We start from the raw sequence: 20,711 nt of genomic DNA, 5'->3' as shown, positions 1-20,711 counted from the left end.
GAATAATAGTTCTGATGTGTTGTGCTGTTGTCAGGCACTGCACTAGGAACGTTCCTGACATGATCTTACACAATTCCCACAACCCATCTGTGAGGCTGCTATTATGACTCTCATTCAACAGATCACAAACCTAGCCTTTAGAGAAGTTAAGTAACTAGTCCAAGGTCATACACCTAGTAATGGACAGAGTTGTATTTAAACCAACTAAAACTGGATTTAAAATCCAGCCAAAGCTGACTTAACCTTAGTGTTAAATCAGTATGCTATGATTTTCAATTAAAAATCTATATAAAATTCAATTTCAGTTCTCCTAAATATCACATTAAAAAGGAATTTAAATGTACAGTATTCTATGATCTTAAAGTGTAGCTGTGCCTAGGGAAAAGGGGAGCAACCCACTGATCCTGCTCTATATGTTTTGCTTTTTAAACTCTTATCCAAGCAGACATTTGTTTTAATGAATGCCACAAATGCATCTGGCTCAAGACTCACGGATTGGCTCAAGTTGCTGTTTTATTTGCACCATCTCCTCAAACACACTGGAGACAATAAAGCAGCAGTTTCACCCTGCGGTGCCTGCTGTATACATCCATCCACAATTACCAGCAGTGCCTGCTGTATTCATCCACCTGCAATTACTGCCTCAGACAGGGCGGCCAAATCAGCCCGGGCCAAGAGCTGCAGGATTACATGCTTATTCCTCAAGTTTTCTGAACCCCTTCTTCTTTGATTATTATTCTCGGGCATACTCTAGCTTGGAAATAAATATGATAAAAATGTCTGAGGAAAACCTTAGCTAATCCTGAGAAGGGAAAATATCATTCTTTAGAGACAAATTTCACATACTAAATATAGAATGTATGATAACCATTATTACTGCTACTTGGTGATGCTTATAGACCAATTGAGTTGTCATTGAAAAGGAGAAAGAAATATAGGTGTTTTAAGCTTTGCAGTGAATGCATAGCCACATAAAGTTAAATGCACAACTATGGTGACATAAAAACCGACAGGTTTCTGTCTACGTTCTCCACAAAAGGAAAGCAGCAAAAAAAAAAAAAAAAAAAAGTTTGAGGTGGAGTCTCGCTCTGCTGCCCAGGCTGGAGCACAGTGGCATGACCGGAGCTCACTGCAACCTCCATCTCCCAGGTTCAAGCGATTCTCCTGCCTCAGCCTCCTGAGTAGCTGGGACTACAGGTGTGCACCACCACACCCGGCTAAAAAAAGAAGAGATTTAACAAATACCAATGGATTGTGTTAAAAGTTAACTTTCATTGTGACTGTGATACAAAATTCACAAACACACACACACAAACCACTGTGACTCCCGATGGAGACAATACACTGCAAATATGTGAAGAAAAATAACATATTAGAGCACAACTAACTAGTAAAGGAAAGAAAGCAACGTGAAAACTCTTGAAGGCTGCTAAAGGCAGATGACTGGAGGAAATGAAGAGGTACCTGGAAACTTTTGGGCCCATTCTGAAAAGGACACCTGGGCTCTCTTACAATCTATGTTCTTGGTTCTTTGTTATTACTCATATTACTACAAAATTTAATGCTTCCCTATTTCCTAATCTGTATGTCACTGGTACTATTATTATCTTTGTCCTGATAGTGTCTATTTTGTGGTTCAAAATATAGAATAAGGAAAATATATTTTCCTTAAGCAAATGAACATGAGTTAGAAGAGAGGTACAGAGACAGCAGATGAAGATGAGCTACAGATGCACAAGGAAAAGAAACTGGCTCAAGTAGGGAAGCCAAAGGTGGGGAAAATTTTTAATTTCTAGCTTTGCCGAAAGCTATAATGAGCGTTCGATTATTATGGTAGTTTTGTCACCTTGTAGATTTGGGTTTAAGGTTAGCATACACAAGACTTTACTTTCTCATAATCATGCCTGGCAAACAGGATGAGCTACCTTCAGATATATGGTGACCCCTTTCATTCTAGACTTGAGCTACTATAGCCTGCCTTCTCTGGGGGCATAATTAATGAAAGAAAATGATTATATATAGCATGCACTTCCTACCTGATTATGTTTTTTGTTTGTTTGTTTGAGACAGGGTTTCGCTCTATAGCCCAGGCTGGAATGAAGTGGTGCAATCTCAGCTCACTGCAACCTCCCCACCATCCCGGGTTCAAGCGATCCTCCTGCCTCAGCCTCCTGAGTAGCTGGGATTACAGGCACCCACCACCATGCCTGGCTAACTTTTGTATTTTTAGTAGAGACAGGGTTTTGCCATGTTGTCCAGGCTGGTCTCGAACTCCTGACTTCAAGTGATCCACCTACCTTGGCCTCCCAAAGTGCTAGGATTACAGGCTTGAGCCACCACGCCCGGCCCCTAATTATGTTTTGTTCTACAATTAGAAGTCTTTCATGTTAAGTGATTTATGTATAAATATCCAATAAAGTATTGAAAACTGAAAAAAAAAAACCTTCCATTTGAGAAAGTGAAAACAAAGTATATTTGGGATTTAACATTTATTTTAGTTGTCTTCAATAATTTCTTTAATCTTAAAAAAACTTTTATCCTTACTCATGAAAAGAACACTTCTTTTTGGCCAGAAGCGGTGGCTCACGCCTGTAAACCCAGCACTTTGGGAGGCCAAGGTGGGTGGATTGCGAGGTCAGGAGATTGAGACCATCCTAGCTAACATGGTGAAATCCAGTCTCTACTAAAAACACAAAAAATTAGCCCAGCGTGGTGGTGGGCACCTCTAGTCCCTGCCACTTGGGATGCTGAGACAGGAGAATCGCTTGAACCTGGAAGGCGGAGATTGCAGTGAGCGGAGATCGCGCCACTGCACTCCAGCCTGGGCGACAGAGTGAGACTCCGTCTAAAAAATAAAAAACAAAAACAAAAACAAACAAACAAACAAAACTCTCTTTTTAACAGAGGGGATTTTAAAATCTCTAAGTCAAAAGCTATCATCATTGCTTTTAATAGAAAAGCATTACAAGAAAGTGACAATGAAAACTATGAAAACGCATGAACTAAGGAACTGAGGTCAAGAAAGAAGAGCATGCGACCAATGATAGCATGCATGACATGAGACAGTGGAGGGTGGTGGTGCATATTTCCGCTTTTCTAGAAGCTGTCTGAAATGTCATATAAAAGAGAATTAAAATCTCAAAGCAAACACAGCTTTAAAAATAATGGAGAAAAGGCCGGGTGTGGTGGCTCCCGCCTGTAATCTCAGCACTTTGGGAGGCCGAGGCGGGTGGATCACGAGGTCAGGAGATCGAGACCATCTTGGCTAACATGGTGAAACCCCATCTCTACTAAAAATACAAAAAATTAGCCAGGCTTGGTGGCAGGCGCCTGTAGTCCCAGCTACTGAAGAGGCTGAGGCAGGAGAATTGCTTGAACCCAGGAGGCAGAGCTTGCAGTGAGTCGAGATCGCACCACTGCACTCCAGCCTGGGACTGGAGTCTCCATCTCAGAGAAAAAAAAAAAAAAAAAAAAGGAAAAAAATTATAAAATATATACTTTATAGCTTTTTTTAAAAAAGAAATTTAAGTAGTATAGACATAATTTAGGAAGCAGAGAGGTTGGGATGTTGAGTACGGAAAACATTTAGAACATGATGTCATCCAACATCCTACTGAATTAGGACATACTGAAGTTGGCCTTACCTTTGGCTATTGTTGGCATCTGAAAAGCGATGCTGATAACGCCCACCAAATCTCCCAAGGGAATTAGGGATCTCAAAATAGACCTAATTCTGATGGCTTCTCCCTTACCAGCATGAATCAACTATACAGGAGGAAAAACAAAAAAGAAAACATGAGAACAACTTTGTGATATCAATGTTACAATTCTGTCTAGGAAATCTGAAGTATGGAAATCCAAGTCCAGAATAATTTTCTGATCAGTATACGTATAAAGTTATGCCTCTCTCAGACATAGTCTCTGGCTTATCTGTGGATATTTACTTGCTCACACAGTTTTCACTGACTTCAGCATACACCAAATTATTCATACTATGGTCTAGGCCAGTTGGTTCACCCATTAGAACAACAGTTTTTATCCTTTTGGGGACTGTTAAGATATATTGAGAATCTGACGTGTTTATGAAAGTTTACTTTCCAAAATTACATGTAAATACGTATCAATAACACGAGCAATAATACAAAAACAAAATTATCATTAGACTCTGAGCATATACTAATATTTATGATCGAATTAGCTTCTTTCTTGCTTTGTGCTAAGAAATGAATTGCATATCCATCGGTCTTCGACCCTGATTTCTCCCAAGGCTGGATTTATAATGTGGAGGAAATGATGAACATAAATCCTAACAGTTCTTTTAGACTGACATGAAGTACCCAGGATGACTGTGGATGACGATACAGTCAAGAATCTCAGCAAGTCTTCAGGACAGACTCGGCTTGCAGAGCCGGGATGGGCATCTGTTTATCTCATTACAGGGTGTGAAACGCAAGCACAATTTCTGGCACATAGGAGGCCTCAAATAATAGTTGTGAAGATGCATAAATTTCAGAAATGTCAAGGTTGGTCCCTTATTACTTCACTTACTTTTTCCCCCATTAATAGAATAGAATGAAAACTTCTATTTATTAGTATACTTTCTCTTTGTTTCGCTGATGTGTTTTTCTGAGATGGGAAAAAGAACAAATATTGTGAGCAAGTTTTTTGTTGTTGTTGTTGTTGTTGTCAGTAATCACCTCCGGCATAGAAATTTTTAATAGTCTCTGTTTCCATTTACTAAGATGAAAAAATCTTACTAGCGGCAAAGTTTAAATTTTTCTAAAAATCAGACTCCAGTTTTCTAACGTTCTAACATTCCTCTATCCTGTGATTCCTCTCTGTTCACGAGAAAAGAGTACATCACGGAAGTTTTAACCTCTGGGTATGAAAAACCTAAATCACACAAAAAACCCCAACCAAAACCAAAAGAAAGATAGATAATAAGGGTAGAGAGAAAGGCGCTTTGTAAGAAAGCCCTGGCTTCTTGCTCATCCCACTTTAGAAATATCCTTACAGTTCTTAACTACCCCAGCACCAATCAACGTGTTTCAAACTCTCACACTCTGCGTTTATTTCCCATTAGAAGATCTGGAAATGAATGTTTTGGGCCCTGGGCCAGGATTTTTTTTTTTTTTAATGACTCTAGTAGAATAATATAGAATCAACTACAATAAAATAAAGAACAAAATATCAGAATGTATTACAGAGTAAAAGTATTATTCCATGAAACTTTAATTTCATTTGGGTCAAAAAGTTTCAGAAAACACTAATCTAGGCTGGGTACATTGGCTCACACCTGTAAGCCCAGCACTTTGGGAGGCCGAGGCGGTTGGATCACTTGAGGTTAGGAGTTCTAGGCCAGCCTGGCCAAGATGGTAAAACCCCATCTCTACTAAAAATACAAAAATTAGTTGGGTATGGTGGCGGGTGCCTGTAGTCCCAGATACTCAGGAGGCTGAGGCAGGAAAACCACTTGAACTTGGGAGGCGGAGATTGCAGTAAGCTGAGACCATGCCACTGCACTCCAGCCTGGGAGACAGAGCAAGACCTTGTCTCAATATGGAGAAAAAAAAAAAAAAAAAAGGAAAGCAAGAAAGAAAGAGAGAAAGAAAGAAAATACTAATTTATATGGTCTAAATAGCTCTTAATATCCACCCCCTACACTTTCCCCCTCACTTCCCCCTAAAACAATGGCAAACACATAGAGCTAAATACACAAAAGAAAATTACTTTTGGTAGGAGCAGTTGCTTTCTGCATGCACTATAACAGAAGAGGAAATTGTATAGAGAAAATATGTTCTTTTCTTTTTAAAATGTGGGAGGCTATATGAGTTTCAGAGATGTATGAGTAACTTAAGTACTCTATTAATGACTTGCACTGAAATCCCATTACTAATTTTTACAACCAACAAGACATTTCCAACTAAACAAACACTTGTTCAGCAATTAGACTGCAGCTATTATTTTTAATGGAGCATGAAGATTATTGGTTTTGGATGCTATTATGCTCTTTGCCAGCTATAGATGTCTTAATATAGAGAAATCAGGATTGCTGCTCCTGAACCCCCAGGAACTCACATGCATCTCAGGTGCACAGCGTCCCAAGAGGTCAATCAAAGCTGCATAGAAGGTCATGATCGCGTTCCCCATGTGGATAGTGTCATCTTCCTCCTCCTCTGTATCACTTCCATGAATGTTTCAAAAGAAAGAGAAAGCAAATGGGATAACTGACATTTCATGTTTATTACATATCTCTCCGAGGAAAGGGACTACTAGGTAACACATTATTCTTCTGATACATTTCATATATGGTATAAATGTAGAGCTTGACGTTTTTAAGGGAGAATAACAACTGGTTAAAGATCAAGCTTGAGATTCTAACACCAAGAACACATCTGTGGAAACTTTAGTATTAAGATTCCTTTGAAGGGAAAAGGAGGAATTGCTCATTTGATAGGTTCTTTTCCTTTCTGGTGGTAGTGTATTAACAAAGAAAATAACTGATAGAAGGATGTGTGAGCTTAGGCTATTTCTATAAATGGCACATATGTAGAGAAAGGGTGACAAAGATGTCATATAAGGTCACTTGTAAGGCATCCAGTACAGTGCTTTGCCCAGAGTACTTTATAAATGTTATTGCACTTGCTCAACTACCTCTGTACCAGCTACTCAACCTCCCGCAACCCCTGCCAAAGAATCCAACATATCTCCCTCCCCATTTCTGTAGGGAAAATATAATTACATGTTCTCTTGCTGATGAGAGCCAAATCGGGATGGCCCTGGAGGCTCACATCCTTCCTCCTTGGTAACTCAGCAGACAGCTGTCCCCACTGAATACAGCAGTCTGCAGAGTGACAGTGAGGCCTCAAATGACAGCCTCATTCCTGGGCATGCAAGGCTGTCCATGAGGCCCTCAGGTGTACCCTTGCTAGTGTGGTCCTGCGCCAGAGGTGTCAGGATACATTTTCTACTACCGAGAGAACCTAAGAGCTCCCTGGTTCCTTCACGGCCAACTGATAAGCACATAGCATGGTGTGTGTGTGTGTGGTGGGGAGTGCTCATTCTTGCTCTAGGAGTGCTCCCAGTCTGCAAATCTGGCTATGGTGAACATGGAACATCGATGCCCAGTTTATATGTAAAAGACAAAGGGTTTGCAGGATTGCGTTCACTCTATCGCTTCGTTGTTTAGAAATATGCCTCAATATTGGCCTCCCCATTGGGGAATCGAACCCCGGTCTCCTGCATGACAGGTGGGGATACTCGATATGCCTCAATAAAGCCCTATGTTATATCTTTACCAGAGGCACTAGCAGTGTGGATGCATGACCCCCCCGCTGGAGGACATTCACCTACACAAATAAGCATCACACCTGGATTTACTTATGTCGATTACTGGAATCTAGTATCAACAATGTATAGCTACAGATAAATGTAAGAGAGTGACTGCTTCCCGTATCTGTCTCCTATACCTCAACCAAGCATTACACTCCTCAGAATGACACCTTTTCTCGATTTTACCACCATATCAGTTTAGTCAAGTTCCCCTTTTATTTGCAAAAGGTCTCTTTCTAATCATAAAATCTCTTTCTAACTACCTTCCCACTAAACTCCAGTCCAACCCCAAAGGTTTACCTCGTATCATTTAGAACAACCCACCTTGCCCTAGCTCCCCTGGGAAAATTCATAAGACGCATCTCCTACAACCTAGATTTCCCTCAGCTAAATCTACACCATCTTCTTCAGCTCTCTTTGTTCATTTGACCTATTCCGGCACCAAATTCCATCCATTCTTCCAAATCTAAGACATTATGTTTTCAAAGGGAGAAATCTTCAGCACCACAAGTTATGTTACAATTCATAGGATGCAGAATATATTTTGTAAAATTTCACATCAAGTAGTATGGATCACTCATGAGGGTGTGTTTATTAGACCTACAGTGTTTTACTGGATCCGCTATTTGGTGAGGGACCATCTCGAGAAGGATCCTCGGCGATTTTGATGGCTTCTTCCATTGCTGCAAGAAGCCCATTCCCACCTTCTCCTCTCAAAGCAGGACCAAAACACTCAGGCCTCCGAATGAGCAATCTCACCACGACATTTGCATTCTCCTCCACACTCTCCCCTAAAGTAGAATGGGGAAGATAAGTAAACAAATATGATTATATGGAAGTTCTGAACAAAAAAATGTTATACTAATCATTTCCCATGCATAAGAATAACTAAAATCCAACAATATACTGATAAAGCCAAAATGTAACCCAAATTACTAGCTTTGGGTATACAAGACACAGTAAATTTCTTTTCTTGCATTACAAATGTTCAGAGTAAAACCTTATGGAGGCATAAACTATTGATTCTCACTACCTTGTTATTATTATAGAATGACATCATAATCCAAACTATTATTGGAATTCAAAATAAAACATTTATGAGAACTTATGTGCTTAAAATTTTAACGTAAATAAGGAAAGAAGTATATAAACAAATATTGTATTATAAGTGGTTACTGTGAAAAAACCCTATCGATTATAAAATATGTGATTTCTTTACTAATACTTCATGAAAGTGTTGAGATGAATCCTTATCATATATACATGTCTCTATGCAGTTTTAATAATAACCCAAAAGACCTCAAGAAAACGAGTCCTACCATTACAGAAGACAGCAAATCTGAGAAAGTCAAGATATCTCTCTCCTTCAACTGGATTCCACCCAATGTCTGGATAACCCTTAGACACCAGCAACTGGCAACTCTGCAGTCCACAACCAGCCAAGTAACGAACTACCTGCAAACAACATGATTAATGAAGAGTTATCCCTTGGAGGAAAAGTCATTAGATGCTTCCATTGGATGCAGTAAATGACATCCTCAAAGGATGCTTTTAAATAAATGCATTTTTGCAAGTTCTTTTTGCTCTCATGATAATCCACTTGAACTCCCTTTAGTAAAACCTTAGACTTCAGAAATATTTAAATATCGTCATAAAGTGGCATCATAATAAACATATTTACGATCCTACCATAAGCTTTGGTTTTTTTAAGCTTTCTCTAAGCAGACGTTCATTTTAATGAATGCCACAAATGCATCTGCCCGGGGCTCACGACTCACGGATTGGCTCCAGTTGCTGTTTTATTTGCACCATTTCCTTAAACACATTGGAGACAATAAAGTAGCAGCCTCACCCCACGGTGCCTGCTTTTTCATCTGCCCACAATTACCCATAGTGCCTGCTGTATACATCCACCCTCAATTACCTGCAGTGCCTGCTGTATACATCCACCCGCAATTACTGTCTCAGACAGGGCAACCAAGTCTGTCTGGGTGGGGTAAGAGCTGCAGGATTATGTGTAAAACTATGAAAGAAAAATATTTCTGAATTTTATAGCATTTACTTTGAGACCCTTACCTATCAAAGTCATAAATTGCAAACATGTCTAATGACCTCTCGTGCAATGTAAAAACTGAATCCACCCACAATATTAAAAGATCTAGATGAGATGCAAAGGTACTTTAAAGAGATAAATTGTTTCCAAAATATATATCAATTTAATGGGGAAGCAGGTGTGAGAAAATACATAAAGACAGCAAAACCTAAGATTACAGTCAAATATCCTTGGTTCAAATCAGATGTGCAGCATTTACCAAATACCTCATTTTGAGCAAGTTACTTTTATTTTTTTAGCCGAGGTTTCAGTGCCCAGGAAATTTTTGATAAGACAACCCATTTTTCAGTATTGATGCAATGAGCACATAAAATATTTTTGCCTGGTCTTTCCTCTTAAAACATTTTTGTTTTATATGAATGTCGGTCCTCTACAATATTTCATAAGAAATTCAATTTTAAAAGAAATCTCTAGAGAAGTCATTATCAATGGAAGTAAGACTGTTAGAGGAGCAACTTATCAAGCAAATTGAGTTATATCCAGCTCATGTTAAATCAGTTTCAAAAATAAATAAGCAATATAGCTAAAAATGTTTTATATCAACTATAGTGAAGCAAGAGAACCAATGTACAATAAAATCATCTATTTGAAGTATAAATTCAATGAGCTTTGAAAGATGTTATCATCTGTGAAAACACACCATAATCAAGATGCAGAACATTGCCGTCACTCCTCAGAGCTCCCTGGGCCCTCTGCAGTCCCTTTCTCCCCACACACCTAGTCCCAGACAATCTGCTTTCTCTCATTACAATTTATCTTGCATTTTCCAGAACACGTGTACATATAACAATGCAGCATGTATCTTTCTGTGCCTGGCTTCTTTCACTCAGCATATGATTTTGGGATTCATTCACATTGTAGCACATGCCAGTTCTTCATTCTTTTTTATTGTGGGATGACATTTCACCATATATGGGATGACATTTCACCATATATGGGTTTATCAACTAATACATTGATGATTGGTATTCAAGTTGTTTGCAGTTTTTGGCTATGATGAATAAAACTGTTATAAACATTCACGCCCAAGTCTTTGTGTGAACATACATTTTCCTTTCTACTGGGTAAATTCTTAGCAGTGGAAAGCCTAGGCGTATAGTTTATGGTAGGTTTATGTTTAATTTGTTAAGGAACTGCCAAACTGCTTTCCACACTGGCTGTACCATTACTCATCATGACAGAAGTAGAAGAGAGTTCTAGCTGCTCCTTGTCCTTCTCAGCATTTGGTATTATCAACCTCATTAGCATTAGCCATTTTAATGAGTATGTAGATTAAAAGATTTTAAGTACGATATGGGGGAAACATGTCCTGAGGTGTCTCAGAGACTTCATGATCCTGGACTGGTATGTCAGGAGGATTTGGGGAAGAGTTTCACTCTTTCATGTCTTCAACAGCCATGCACTAAGTGTCTACCCAGTGCTGACGCTGTTCTCCAAAGTGGGGAAAAAGCAGTTAACAGCAGAGGAAAAACCACTCTCACCTCCCTGGCTTGACATTAGAGTAGGGGATGAATTTTTAAAAATGCATAACTACATAGAATTTGATTAAATATATTAATAATTTAAAAAATAAGTTTATATAAATATAAACAAAAGTATACATTTGTATATAAATATAAATAAAACAAAAGTATATATTTGTGTATATAATATACAACTATTTACATCTCCAATGGTTGAAAACAAAGCAGTAAAGGAAACAGGAAGAGTTTAAGGAAGTGGAGAAAAGGTTTCAATTTTACATAGCATGGATATGGAAGAGCTGATCCAGAGGGTGACTTTAGAGCATTGACTGAAAGAATGCCTACAAAGAGCCGTGATGGTATCTTGGGTAAGGATGCTGCAGATGGTTGGACTAGCAGGTGGCAAAGACCCTGAGGCTGAGCACAGCTGGCGTGTTCCAGCTACAGCAAGGGGACAAGTGTGCCTGAAGCAGAGAGAGTGCAGGAGAGCTGTAGGAGATGAAATCAGGCTGGTATGTAGGATCAGATGATGTAGGAGCTATTGCATCATCTTTGGTTTTTACTGGAGTGAGATAGAAAGCCTTTGGGGAGTACTGGATGGAGGATTGGCATGATCTTTTTAAGAGGGTCACTTTGGCTGATAAGGAAAGAACAGATTCCAGGGGAGCAAGGAAAAAAAATCAGGTGACTACTTGGAATGCTATTGCAACTACAATACAGGGAAAGTTTCTCTAAATGCTGGTATACACACATGTGGCTTAATATCCTTAGAGTGCATGGCTTTACTATATTGCTGATGCTTTGTGCTGGAATAAAGTATATGTGATATAAAATGTACATATGAGATGTCAAAATAGCCTTTTTAAAAACTGAAGTGTATGATTAAGTCAAAAATGGAAGCAGATATCATGAAAAGACAACAACACGTAAGAATACAGATACAGAACATTGCTTCTTGTTCCATAGAAAAATGTTTGTGATCAGAGAAAACTCATTTTTTCAAATGTATTGTTCTTCATAACTTCTAACTACAATATAATGTATAGTAGAATTATATACAATGGAATATATAACATTATATAGTGTGCAATGTAAATTATAATATACTTTAATTCTAATATCACTAGAACATATTGTGTTGGTGCAAAATTAATTGTGATTTTGGCCATACTGTCACACTGCAAAACCACAATGACTTCTGCACCAACTTTAGTTATATTTAAAATATTGAGAAAGAACTATGAAAAAGTATAATTCAGACAAACACACAGGGCAGGAACATTGCTGACCTTTTCTAGATCCGGCTCACGCAGAGCTAATGCTAGTTCATTATTATCCATCACCGAAGCTGCAGCCACATCCAGTGGTGTTGAACCTCTCATAGCTGGGGAGGCTGTTAATTCAAATGAAGATGAAATATAACCTGGATTGTGCTGTATCTACAAACTCCATATAAAAATACCCTACCTCTTAAAATTTAATTTCCAAACACCATCCACAGTGTATTAATCTATAGTGATTTAAACTTTAATTTTTAAGTATTTTTAATTGACAAATAAAAATTGTATATGTTGTGTACATGTTTTGAAATATATGTACACTTTATGGAATGACTCAGCTGAGCTAGTTAACATATGTATTACCTCACATACTCTTTTGTTTTTTGCAGTGAAAACCCTCAAAATCTACTCTGGCAGCGACTTTCAAGAATATTATACATTAACTACAGTCACCAGGCTGTATAATAGTTTTTGAACTTATTCCTTCTATCTAACTGAAATTTTGTATCCTTGAACATCTCCCCAACCACTCTTCCCCAAACCTGGTAACCTCATTCTACTCTCTGTTTCTACGAGTTCGACTTTGATTTTAGAGCCCACATGAAAGTAAGATAATGCAGTATTTGTATTTCTACACGTAGCTTATTTTTTGTAATGTAATATCCTCCAGGTTCATCCATGTTGTGGAAAATGACAGTATTCCCCTCTTGTTTTTAAGGCCAAATAGCATTCCATTGTGAATAAATACCACATTTTTCCTATCCATTCATCCACTGATAAACACTTAGGTTGATTCCATATCTCAGCTATTGTGAATAATGCTGCAATGACCATGGAAGTACACGTATCTCTTTGACATACTGATTGTTCACAGCTTTTGGATATATATACCCAGAAGTAAAACTGTTTGATCATATGGTAGTTCTATTTTTAATTTTTTGAGGAATCTCCTTAATGTTTTCTAAAATGGCTGTAGTAATTTACATTCCCACCAACATGTATAAGGGTTCCCTGTTCTCCACACCCTCGCCAACACTTACTATGTTCTGTCTTTTCAATAACAGACATTCTAACAGGTGTGAGGTGATAGCTCACGGTGGTTTCAATTTGCACTTTGCTGATGATGAGTGATAGTGAGCATTTTTTCACATACCTATTGGCAAACTGTATGACCTCTTTGGTGAAATGTCTATTCAGGTCCATTGCCCATTTTTTAACCAAATGTTTTTGCTTTTTAAATGTAATATGTATATTATTTTTTAACCTTAATAAAAGTCATTTACTTACCAAGACCAACACTGCTGTTTTCCAGTAAATAACTGAGATGATCAAACATAGCTTTTTGATTCTGCCTACTTATACGACAGAAGTAACAGAGAAAACGGCAACAGTTGGCCACCATCTTGGGAAAGGTGATTTCCTACAGAAAAAGCATGTCATTAGCTGCTGAAAGCAAATGATCTTTATAAAATTGAGTTCAGATGTTGAGGTCTCAATCACATCGTCAATCCCCGTGTGTCCATGTGTGGGCCAAACTTCAGATACTGAAGATCTTCAAATGTGCAGCAGACTATGACTCGCCTCATCCCTGAGTCAATGAAAATCAAGCCTGGCACTAATTCAGAAACTTCATTAACATCAACGGGTTAGATCAGAAATTGATTCATTACCCTATTCTCAAAGGTGAAAGGCAGATTCCTTTGTGATGCCTCACTACCACTATCAGCTGTGCTTCCACGGGCGGAGCTTGCAGTGAGCCGAGATCGCACCACTGCACTCCAGCCTAGGCGACAGAGCAAGACTCCATCTCAAAAAAAAAATAAAATAAAAATAAAGAAAAAAGAAAAATGAAGTTCACTTTAGAATTCTACAACAAATACATCCAAGAGTATTATCGTCAAATCTCAATCTGGATTGGAAATTAAGTGAAACCAACCAATGTCGGTATCATGGAGGATGGCTGAGTCTGAAGAACATGCTTGTGCCATGGACTGGTAACATGATGGGAACTGACTTATAATTCAAAATTTTAAAATAAATTAATACATAGAGTAATTTTTATGTTTCTAAGTTTCTAAATATCCCCTAAATGAGACACTTCAGTTTCTAAATATCCCCTAAAGGAGAATAATTTAGAAGGCCAAAAATTACACAGCATAAGACAGGAAATTTTTTATCAAAATCAAGTAAAAAAAAAAAAAAAAAGAAACTAATAGTACGTTCAACTCTCTAAGGTTTGTGTGTTTTTTTTTCAAAAAGTGTTCTTTAAAAACAGTCACCCTAAGAGGATTTAAGAAATTCTCATTAAGAACCTGCAATCTGGGCCAGGTGTGGTGGCTCACGCCTGTAATCCCAGCACTATGGGAGGCCAAGGCGGGCAGATCATGAGGTCAGGAGATCGAGACCATCCTGGCTAACACAGTGAAACCCCGTCTCTACTAAAAATACAAAAAATTAGCTGAGCATGGTGGCGGGCGCCTGTAATCCCAGCTACTCGGGAGGCTGAGGCAGGAGAATGGCATGAACCTGGTAGGCAGAGCTTGCAGTGAGCTGCAGTGAGCCTAGATCGGGCCACTGCACTCCAGCCTGGGCTCTGTCTCAAAAATAAAAAATAAAAAAAGAATCTGCTATCTATATACTCCAGGAGATGACACTAAATAGCACTGAATAGCATCTCAGGAATCAAAGACTTTACCTTGGACTCTCCACCTCCAAGGACGTTCACCATGACCTCCATCACAGTCTCATGCATCCCCAGTGCCCTCATGAGATTAGGGTGCTGGTAAAACACCTTGTTATTCATAATATCCCTAGAAATGACAACGGACGTATGGGGTAAAGCTCAGAGCAACATTTAAATAGTTAACCAGGTTTCTCATAAATCTTTTAGAAATAATTTATGCAAGTTGAAAAGTAAAAGCAATCACAATATTTAATAAGCCACAAAAGTTAATGAATGTAATTGAGTTTTCCTAAAAAATACTGATAATTTACCAAAACTGGTTGACAAGTGTCTATTCTTTTTAATCATAATAAACATAGTAAATATGTAAACAGTTAAAATGAAATATATTTTGGACACATCATTTCTAATTTTATGGATATCCAACCATGTATGTGTCCAACCTTCTTTTATATAAAAATATGAATTAGTGTTATACTATGTTTACATAAAAATTCTTCATATATAAGTATCTCTGCTTTTCATATATATGCTATTGTTAGTACTACATTCAGTATTTGTATATATAATTACAATAGTGTTATTTCTTTTTAAGTTCATATTATCATTCTGACAAATACTTAAAAGGATTTAAATTCTCCAAGAGAAACTGAGTATACATGAAGTCCAGGTATACGTAATCTAACTCATTAAAATGGACATCCAGTTTCAAGAAACAGTATTAGGTGATACCTAAAATGCCTTATATTATCATTACTGCATTACATATTCTTGTAATATGTGTGTCCAGGTATTCCTAAGGGTCATAATGTTCAGGAGAAAGTATCATTCACTGCAAATAAAGAGCTCTGTTGATTTCTATTTTAACATAGATCAAATCAATGCCAAGAGTCTTCTCTATAAAATATTTTCTTGTCAGATCTACAGCAAGAATATAACATACAGCCTACAAGAAAACTGAAACTTCTCTTCAAATTAGTTCCCTTTAGTTGAATTACTCACTTATTCATTTAGTCATATGCAAAACTTTAGTTACTCTGGCTATATCAAGAAAGTGGGATAGTATGATTTTTGTGTGTGTATATATATGTGTGTGTGTGTGTGTATACATATATATATATATATATATATATATATATATATATATATATATATATTTTTTTTTTTTTTTTTTTTTCTGAAATGGAGTCTCGCTCAGTCGCCCAGGCTGGAGTGAGTGGCGCCATCTCCGCTCACTGCAAGCTCCGCCTCCTGGGTTCACGCCATTCTCCTACCTCAGCCTCCCAAGTAGCTGGGACTACAGGCGCCCACCACTATGTCCGGCTAATTTTTTTGTATTTTTAGCAGAGACGGGGTTTCATCGTGTTAGCCAGGATGGTCTCGATCTCCTGACCTCGTGATCCGCCCGTCTCGGCCTCCCAAAGTGCTGGGATTACAGGCGTGAGCCACCGCGCCCGACCGTATATATTATTTTTAATGAAGAGGGCTTTTAGATGGCATAGGTCAGAAAAGCTACTTGGTGCCCAAGTCTAATATGGGTCTGACTTATTTCATGCCAGAACAAACTAAGGTAAACGAAGGCAGCTTTTTCCTTTTTATTGTCTCATTCATTCAAATCTTTGAATGAAGTAACTTGATTTTAAAATCTCATTTGCTTTTAGTTTTAGGTAAATTAAATAGCAGTCAGGCTGTCATTTACTAAGAATCTCTCTTGTGTTAAATATTTTGAATACCATGAAAAGAAGCATTTTGCTTTTTAACATCATTTTGAGTTTTATCACTACTGAATGATTTACTTTTTAATGGCACATATTACTGTTGTGTGTTAAGAAGGAATGTGATCTCTATTTCCTGGAAGGTTTCTTTTTCACTTGGTTAATTAAGATAACTTCTTATGAGAGGCTTCCTCAGGTTAGATTTAAATATTAGTACTCACATAAGACCTATCAATGCTCATACAGTTATAAAAACTATAATATTTGCTTTTCTCAATTGGCTTTTTTGCTTTCCCTTTCTGTCCCATTAGTACATTTATTTTTAGTGTGCAACAATTACCATGAATTTTTAATAGAACCTTTCAGTCCATTTTTATAATTTTAAATACTTAATAGGTCCATGAGCAATATGCAATATTGTTTTCTGAGTTAAATGTATAGAAATGATATGAAACAATCTGTATCATTATACACTTGTTTTCTTCCCTCAGGATTATATTTGAGTTCCATCAAAAAAAAAAAAACCTTATATTCTATTTTATTCATTTTTTCAAAGAATTAACTCTAAGTTTCTTTGATCAATTTTATTGTTTCTTTTGGTCTATTTTATTCATGTAGCAGTTACCTTTATTATCTCCTCTTTAGCCTGATATATATGTAACTATATCAGCTTTTTTTCCTGCTAAATATTTGTCTTCTCATCACTGTTTAACATCCTATCTTCCAGAGTTCTACATTTTTATGTTTAGATATTGTTCCTAATGAACATCATAGAGCTTTACATAATTTTTATCTTTGTTATGATTTTGATTCCATCTTATTTTTTCTTTATTTTTAATTATTTTAAAAAATATTTTAGATATTTAGGGGGTGCAAATGCAGATTTCTTAAATGCATATATTGTGTCATGGAGGAGCCTGGGTTTTTAGTGCAATACAAAAAAAAAGCCTGGGCTTCGGTTGTACCATTACCTGAGTAGTGAACACTAATCAATAGGTAATTTTTCCATCTTATTTTCAAATCCCCAAACTATACAAGCTTATTATTAATGATTGCTTCGATTTATACATGTATAAATCAGTAGTTTACTCAATACAACTTATTGCATCCCATTCTTTTTCTCTGAATTCCGTTTTCTTCTCCTTAATGTATATGGTCTTCCAATGAGGGTCCGTAAGTAAATATTCTGAAATATCTTTGTTTTATCCTCACTCTTGAATATGGGATATTAACCTTAACCCCCAAATCCACATGAAATGCAGGCTCATGATGCTGAATTCTCAGAAAAGTTGTTCCTCCTACCCCTTCTTTTTCCAAGGCCCAGTAGATAAAGACAAGTTTCCTTATCATTTCCTGCTCATACTTCCCACTACCCACCTTGGATTTCAATGTGTTTTTTTATTTCTTTTTTCAATGTGTTAAATGCCACATAGAACTATGGATCAATGTGTTTTTATTGTCCTATGTTTTTATATATTATTGTACGTTACTATGAGACTTAAAAAAAACACTGAAAGATATTGGCTGTGTGCCACACTGTGAAATTAGTCTTGTTTCATCACTGAGCAATTTTCTAACTTTGCTTTTGTTTCTATCTCTAGAAAAACAATTTAGCATAATAATCATATAATCCAGACAATATATTTTTATCAATGTCGCTACTGTATTACTATAGGGATAAAAATTAGAAAGAAAACATTTATAAGATAAACAGTTGTAGTCATTAAATAATTTACCCTAATCCACGAATCATAAGCTTCTCTTCTTCTTTGCCCATTCTCACACTCAGCAGGGACCGAATCTGACCAAGGGACGCCAGCAGGTTGATGGTGTCCTCCACAGACACACCATTTATCGTGTAGGTCTTTGGCAGGGCCCGAACAAGACCCCCAATGCCATCATACTGCCGATGGAGCAACACAAACATGGCCCTCACCAGCTCGGGGTCTTCAATGACAGACTCCTGAGCCCATCGGACCATGGTCTCAGAGATCAGCTGCTGCAGAGTGGCTGCCAAGTCATTATGGATATTTTTTAAAAGAAAAATAAGAGAAGACAAATCAGTTGGACATTTCAAGTCCATATCCTGTACCCCCAAATTGGCATTTCTATTTGTACCAGACTTGAAAAGGCTCTAGATATTCTTTGAAGAAAATAACCTTCATTGGATGATACATATTTCAATACAGATCAGTTACAATCATGCAAGGATAAAACAATATACAAACCTTTCTTTAAAAATCATTCTTATAATTAAATAAGCTATAGTTATATCACTTTTTCAATTACTATTGGCAATTCATATGTAATTGAAGGTATGGTAATTAATATAAGGTGTCCTACTACTTTTATTTGTTTTGTTCTATTATTTTCTTCCCAGAAGGCCTGACATCATTTATCCCTATGAAGTTCAGTCATGGACATTCAGAAAATATCTGTTTATCCAATTGTCTCCTCAGTTGAGTCACCTGCACTAGTGACTACATATAATTATGTTTTCACCTAAAGTTGTATCCATATTTGTCATTTAAAATGTCTTCAAAAGGATTTGATTGTGAATTTATACTAAAGTGAAAAGTTACTACATACATAGAAAATTACTTTGCAATGTAACATGAAACATAGTAAATTTAAAAGCAATAGAAATATCCAAATCTTTTCAAATGAACAGCAAAATTACCAAAATTAAGTGGCGTGACCAATTCGTGCACAATGAGGCACTTAATCCTAGCATTAATATGCTGGCTGGTTTTCAAATTAGGCTGTTTTACTTTCATCTAGAAATTACTTAAGCAAAAACAAAAACTACCATTTTTAACCAAATACAAAATGCAAATAAAATGCCAATATAATCCCCTATATCTCAAAACCACACTGTCATTTTAATCACTCAAGATCATAAACTTGATAATAATAGAAAGTGATTAATAAGAAACGTTGAACTCTGCCATGCACAGTGGCTCACGCCTGTAATCCCAGCGCTTTGGGAAGCCAAGGTGGGTGGACTGCTTGAGACCAGGAGTTCAACACCAGCCTGGCCAACATGGTAAAACTCAGTCTCTACTAAAAATATAAAAATTAGGTGTCTTGGTGCATGCCTATAATCCCAGCTACTTAGGAGACTGAGACAGGCAGGCGGAGGTTGCAGTAAGCCGAGAAGGCGCCACTGCACTCCAGCCTGGGTGATGGAGCGAGACTGTATGGAACTCTGATTTTAAAGAAAACTTGACTCAAATTTGTGACTGTGACACTGAAAAATAAATTTAGAAGTAACCGTATGAATAAAGGTTTTCTGTTGTAAGTTAGTAAGAAAAAAAAAGTGCTGTAAAAGTTTTCATAAGTTTATTTTGTTTTTATTTCAGGGAAAGCTATTAAGAAACCACTGCTGCATCTTAAAATCAATGCAGTCTTAGAAGAGAAGTAAAAAGTAGGCTGGCTAGATCCCTCAGACCTACTCAGAGTGTGGTGCCCGAGGGACTCAGAGCCTACGGGTGCTTGCTTGGTTGTAAGGAGTAGCAGCCATTATTCTTAAATAGGATATGGACCAACCAGAAGTGTCTAACAGTTTAGGAAATATTTCAGAACCAAGATATAAAGACAGTATCTGTTTAAATTTTAACAAAAAAGTTTAATTTGATGCAATAATACCTGAAAATCAACCTCATATTTAGATATGAAGGCTAAATTACCATACTTCCTTTTAACTTTCTCTTCATAATCTGTGATAAAATACCTAAATTTCTAGTTCTCTATGGAGACTATCCATCCTTATCATGCTGCTACCTCTCAGTCTGTTGCTAGACACACAGACTGATGCTGCTGTCTATTTCTGGGAGCTACAGGCATCTACTTAAGAGTCTGATTCTTGGAAGTTGCAAACTCAATTATCTCACTGGCTCATCTAGTAGGACATTCGTTTAAAGGATGAGTTAAGTGTTAGCCATTGGGTCATTTTGCCAGTGCCCTCTTAGACTGCTTACAGGACTTTTTGGAGTCACTCTCAACTGGTTTTTCTGCTTGCTTCTTCTTCAGGTATGTCACCTTTTCTACCAGGGATAGCAGACGCCCTCTAATTGTTAAATCACTGTTTCCATCCAGAGACCCATCTTCATCCAGCTCAATTCC

General features: G+C 37.3%; 1 protein-coding gene across 13 annotated transcripts in view; it reads right to left on the bottom strand.

Annotated features, from left to right (window-relative positions):
• RYR2 (ryanodine receptor 2) overlaps positions 1-20,711 on the bottom strand; it is a 785,691-nt gene that overhangs the window by 190,884 nt on the left and 574,096 nt on the right. For all 13 annotated transcript variants that reach the window (XM_021934115.2, XM_021934128.2, XM_021934136.2 and 10 more), the window contains 9 exons: positions 20,567-20,710; positions 18,323-18,596; positions 14,884-14,998; positions 13,476-13,608; positions 12,198-12,301; positions 8,652-8,787; positions 7,937-8,123; positions 6,079-6,184; positions 3,645-3,765 (listed from right to left, as the gene is read on the bottom strand). In XM_021934115.2, the coding sequence (XP_021789807.1) occupies positions 3,645-3,765; positions 6,079-6,184; positions 7,937-8,123; positions 8,652-8,787; positions 12,198-12,301; positions 13,476-13,608; positions 14,884-14,998; positions 18,323-18,596; positions 20,567-20,710 (1,320 nt within the window). The remainder of the gene's footprint in view (positions 1-3,644; positions 3,766-6,078; positions 6,185-7,936; positions 8,124-8,651; positions 8,788-12,197; positions 12,302-13,475; positions 13,609-14,883; positions 14,999-18,322; positions 18,597-20,566; position 20,711) is intronic.

Source organism: Papio anubis, chromosome 1 (assembly GCF_008728515.1).
Source record: "Papio anubis isolate 15944 chromosome 1, Panubis1.0, whole genome shotgun sequence".
NCBI lineage: Eukaryota > Metazoa > Chordata > Mammalia > Primates > Cercopithecidae > Papio > Papio anubis.
The sequence above is the reverse complement of the archived record's forward strand: the minus strand, read 5'-3'. Positions and strand labels throughout refer to the sequence as shown.